This window comes from Cynara cardunculus, unplaced genomic scaffold, assembly GCF_001531365.2.
Source record: "Cynara cardunculus var. scolymus isolate 2C unplaced genomic scaffold, CcrdV1 Un_Scaffold_192, whole genome shotgun sequence".
NCBI lineage: Eukaryota > Viridiplantae > Streptophyta > Magnoliopsida > Asterales > Asteraceae > Cynara > Cynara cardunculus.
In genome coordinates this window covers 282,647-287,553 of record NW_020200566.1, presented here as the reverse complement: position 1 = coordinate 287,553, position 4,907 = coordinate 282,647, and the positions used below count along the sequence as shown (strand labels likewise).

At 36.8% G+C, this 4,907-nt stretch overlaps 1 protein-coding gene across 2 annotated transcripts in view; it reads left to right on the top strand.

Annotated features, from left to right (window-relative positions):
- Positions 1-792: 792 nt before the first annotated feature.
- Positions 793-4,907, top strand: part of LOC112501464 (oxysterol-binding protein-related protein 1D) — a 7,666-nt gene continuing 3,551 nt past the window's right edge. Inside the window, exons 1-5 of one of the 2 annotated variants that reach the window (XM_025105104.1) lie at positions 793-1,528; positions 2,680-3,033; positions 3,468-3,552; positions 3,645-4,123; positions 4,364-4,519. In XM_025105104.1, coding sequence (XP_024960872.1) covers positions 998-1,528; positions 2,680-3,033; positions 3,468-3,552; positions 3,645-4,123; positions 4,364-4,519 — 1,605 coding nt within the window. In that variant the 5' untranslated portion in view covers positions 793-997. Of the gene's footprint in view, positions 1,529-2,679; positions 3,034-3,467; positions 3,553-3,644; positions 4,153-4,332; positions 4,520-4,907 lie in introns of both variants that reach the window. The other variant, XM_025105102.1, reaches the window with a different exon arrangement.

The following is a 4,907-nucleotide window of genomic DNA, read 5'->3' as shown; positions in this document are numbered from 1 at the left end:
TAGTATTAAATTGACTATTTAAAAATTCTTATTTTTGTGTAAATTTTTATTTCAATTTTTTATTATTTTATAACTCAATAATTATCCTAATTTATATTTTAGATTTAAAATAAAATGTTTAACTTGTATTTGACTATGTTTATCTGTAGTTAGTTATACGAAATCAAACATGAAATTTTAATAAGTTGTTATTACATACAGTTTATTTGTAATCTTGATTTTTATGTAATATTGATCAATAAAAAATATTTTATATATAAAAAATAGTTTTTAATTTTTTTTTATCAAATATTATATAATATAATATAAAATAGCTTTTTAAATCTAATTATTTTTATTGTATAAAATAAAGGGTGGATTGATTATAAATGTCATTGAGAAATACCCAATGGACAAAGCCAGCATGCGCACGTTAGCCGTGTTCACAATCATGATTCATTATATCGCCTCTTAACTGTATTACAAACCATGCATTTATATGAACCTATTTATCCTTTAACCTACGCCTCTTTCTTAACCTGCGCCTTCTCCTCCCTCTCTGACACAAATACTTTCTCTCTCGCACAAACACCCAAAAACACACACTAGTTTTCCAACTGATGCAGCGTCGGAAATTAAATGGATCTCTTCTCTCCACTCATCCATCTTTATCGTCGTTGTCTGCAAGCTTAATTGCGCTGTACTCTCTGCATCTATATCTATATCATAGTAGCATCTCTGTGATCTACATTTTACTGTAGCACTCATCTTTTTTCTACTGCCCTTTCCTCTATGTCATACCTTCATCGCAAAATCTTGTGTTGCACCATCGCCGTTCTTGCTCTATTTATCATAAGCTCCGATCGGCTTCCCTTGTGTTTATCCCCATTGGTATTCTTATTTCCAACTGGTATCGTTTAGAGATCTTAATTGTTGGTGTTTTGAGGTAAGTAATTAAGTAATTGATGTTCTGAGGGTTCCCATTTTGTGGATTTGATTGATTTTCTTTTGGGGAAAGATGAATCCGCTGTGTTGTATTGCTCCGGTGTCGATTGAGAAGGATCGGACGAATTCTCCGTCGTCTGCGGTTGTGAAGCCGCAGTCTGAGTGTCAGTTAGGGTTTGAGAGTTCGGTGAGGAGTGTGAGGCCGGCGAGTTTTTCGGCGCAGGTTTCGTCTGTCGGCACTGAATCAGACAATGTGATTCATGAAGTCGAGGATAGTGAGATTGAAGTTAGGGAAAAGGATTCTTCGATTTCGAAGTCGATGGGTTTTTGTGGGAATGGTGGTGGGGTTGTAGCTGGGATTTTGTATAAATGGGTGAACTATGGAAAAGGATGGAGATCGAGATGGTTTACATTGGAAGATGGGGTGTTGTCTTACTATAAAACTCATGGACCTGATAAGATCGTGGTAAGTCCGGTGAGAGAGAAAGGCATTAAGGTAATCGGAGAGGAGTCCATAAGGTATTTGAGGAAATGCAGCAATGGGAGCAATCACAATCGCTTAGGTGCAAAACAATGGAAACCATATGGGGAGATACATTTGAAGGTTTGGACTTCTATCTTACTCCAATTTCTAATGTATATATAGATCTTCAACTTTCATAGATTAGTGACTGTTTGATCTATAATGTAGCAAGATTGAATGCACTTTCTAACCATCCAAGTTCTATTATTAGCAAACCAACCATTTTTTTTGGAAGGGCGTCTCAGGCTATGCCTAGACTGAATCCGACAAATTGTGACGGCAAAAAATCAACCGGATAAAGTCGGTTGACACAATTGTTGTGTTGTGCGGAATAGAACCCTGTGAGATGGGATATTCCACCACATCCCAAGGCCTCAACCACTAAGTTACAACCCTTGTGGTTCGAACCAACCATTTGTTCCTAAAATGTGAAAAAGAAAAAAAGGAAAAACACTAAAGTGTGCAATAATGTACGGTATCATACTAATGGTTGTTTCCTGCTGCATTTCCTGCTCAAAGATCCTCCCAAAATTGATTCAAAAGCTGGCTATAGAGTCATTCACTAGAAAATCCACTAAGCGATAGATGGAGTAACTCCGATCACAGCAGTAAAAGCAAGACATGTAGGTGGATCCACAGATTTGTTGTTATTCTGTAAGCACAATCTTTAGTTTGTAGTGAAACTACAACTTTGATGTTTAACTTCTTGTACAATTCATGTTCTTTTTTATGAAATTTTCTGTCATTGCTACCATAGAAACATAGAGGCATTTGGGTTAGTGGTGTTGCATGATTTTTTTTTATTGATGTTGAGTTTATGCTGAGTTTAAGATGTTTGTGAATGATGTTCTGAATGGACAACTTCTGTCTGTTGAATAGATTTAATAAAGCTTGTTTCTTCATATTCTGGAGACATATGAGGTTGAAATGATAGTATTAAATAATCTAGTGTATGACAATTGTTCAGTGATGGGTGCTCTATCGTTCTTAGTTTGTAGAAAATACGTGGTCCATGTTGCCATTTAGTCAAGCGGAAATCAGAATTCGATAAAGAAACTGAATGATAGCCTTCTTCCCCGAATCCGATTTTTGTATCCACAAGATCTGAATGCTATCTAGCAATTAGCCATGGAATCATATTTTGATTGTAGATAATGTAGATACAGTTTTTAAAAACTTTTTTAAGTGTGTGCCTCTACATCCTGCTGTTTTCTGAAGTGTATGATCTACAGGTCTCTTCTGTAAGAGCAAGCAAGTCAGACGACAAAAGACTATCTATATTTTCCGGAACAAAAACTCTCCACTTACGGTGCATATCTAGAGATGACAGAGCTGCATGGATCGAGTCCCTTCTAGCTGCTAAGGATAAATTCCCTAGATTGTCTACAGGGGATCTTGCTCCCTCCGAAGACATGGTTATTTCGACAGATAAGCTACGATCACGATTGTCTCAGGAAGGCATAACAGAGGAAGTAATCAAAGATTGTGAGTCTATTATGTTGGGTGAACTCGCTGCCCTGCAAAACCAAATGAAGGCTCTTCAGCTTAAACATATTGTGCTCCTCGACACATTGAGACAATTAGAGGTACCCCCTTTAAATTCTAAAGTTTTTAAATATGTTGAACTCTTGCTTTCCCCCTTTTTGTTGACCTACCTAGGCAAATTTAGAGGATGGTAATGGTTGAGGCCCTGGGGGATGTGGTGGAATATCCCATCTTCCCGGGGTTCTATTCTATACACAACAATTGTGGCCACTGAGCTTATCAGGGCTGATTTCTTGCGGTCATAATTTGCCGGGATTAGTCCATTCCAAAAAGAAAATTTTGTAGGATTGTATGACACGAATATTAGTAGAACCTTGGTGTATTGGAGCCGCAAAGAAAGATCCGATGTTCTGCTCTTGACATAATTCATTTTAGCTTTAAATATTGCAAGTTTATTCATATGTTTGAAATCATATTTGCTTCATGAAAGATGCACGTAGAAATATTGAATTAATCGGCTAAATTTGATTTGCAGACTGAGAAAATTGAGCTGGAAACAACTGTGGTTGATGAAACAAAAGAGCGGGATTCTTCTTGTGGGCAAGATAGAAGATTCAGTGGTAATTTGATCTTTTAAGGCTATCTTTTCACTGACTATCTTACAAATACAAGCATTTGGTTATTGATAACACTTGCTGGGCCACTGCAACAGATTTCTATTCCATCATGTCTGAGGGGAGTGGAACCGATTCAGACGCAGACAATGAAAGCCGATATGGAGTGGACATTGAATCAGATGAAGAGAACGGAACCTTTTTTGACACAAATGAATTCATGTCGGCTGATGTTTTAAGATGTGCATCCTATCGGAGTAGAGAAAGTACAGGAAATGGATCTACTTCTTTGGGAAATGAAAAGGACTCGTTCTTATCTGGTCGTCTACGAGGGGCTGGAACTGAAATCAATCTAATTCAGTATCCTTCCATCAAAAGGAGGGACAGTTTACCTGAACCAAAGGAAAAAGAAAAGCCGGTTGGTTTATGGTCTATAATCAAAGATAATATTGGAAAGGACCTGTCTGGTGTTTGCCTCCCTGTTTACTTTAACGAGCCACTCTCTTCATTGCAAAAATGCTTTGAGGATTTGGAATATTCTTGTTTGGTTGACCGAGCATTGGAATGGGGAAAGAAGGTCAGGTACTCAACCTATGCTTATTCATGGCAATTCCATTGAGTAGGAATTTAACCCACGATTAATTGCCTATTTCCTTTGAAGTGCAACTATTTATATTGACGTTAATCTCGTTCCTTATTGCCTCTATGACTTCTTTTGTACAGATTTTAAGCATTTTGACATTGCTCTTTATGAAAGAAATGAGTTCCCTATTTGTTCTTTTGAAGTTCGACTGAACTCGAAGTTGTACTTATGCAGGGGAATGATTTGATGAGAATATTAAGCATTGCGGCTTTTGCTGTTTCTGGTTATGCATCAACGGAAGGTCGACAATGCAAACCCTTCAACCCTCTTCTTGGAGAGACATATGAAGCGGATTATCCGGATAAGGGCTTACGATTCTTTTCTGAAAAGGTAAAAGATTTCTTTTTTCTTGATTCAATTATGGTTAAACACAACTTTGCTAGATTTCCCATTTGCTTCTTGCTATGCATGGTTGGATTATGGGAAAAAGATATATTTTTTGGTTAAACACATACTAGATTGCCCATTTGGTTCTTGCTATACATGGTTGGATTATGAGAAAAAATATATCAATTTTGGTTAAACACACATTTTACTAGATTCCCATTTGCTTCTTGCTATACATGGTTGAATTATGAGAAAAAAGATATCTTTTTGGTTGGACACACATTACTAGATTTCCCATTTGCTTCTTGCTATACATGGTTGGATTATGAGAAAAAATAGATCTTTTTTGGTTAAGCACACATTTTACTAGATTTTCTATTTGCTTCTTGCT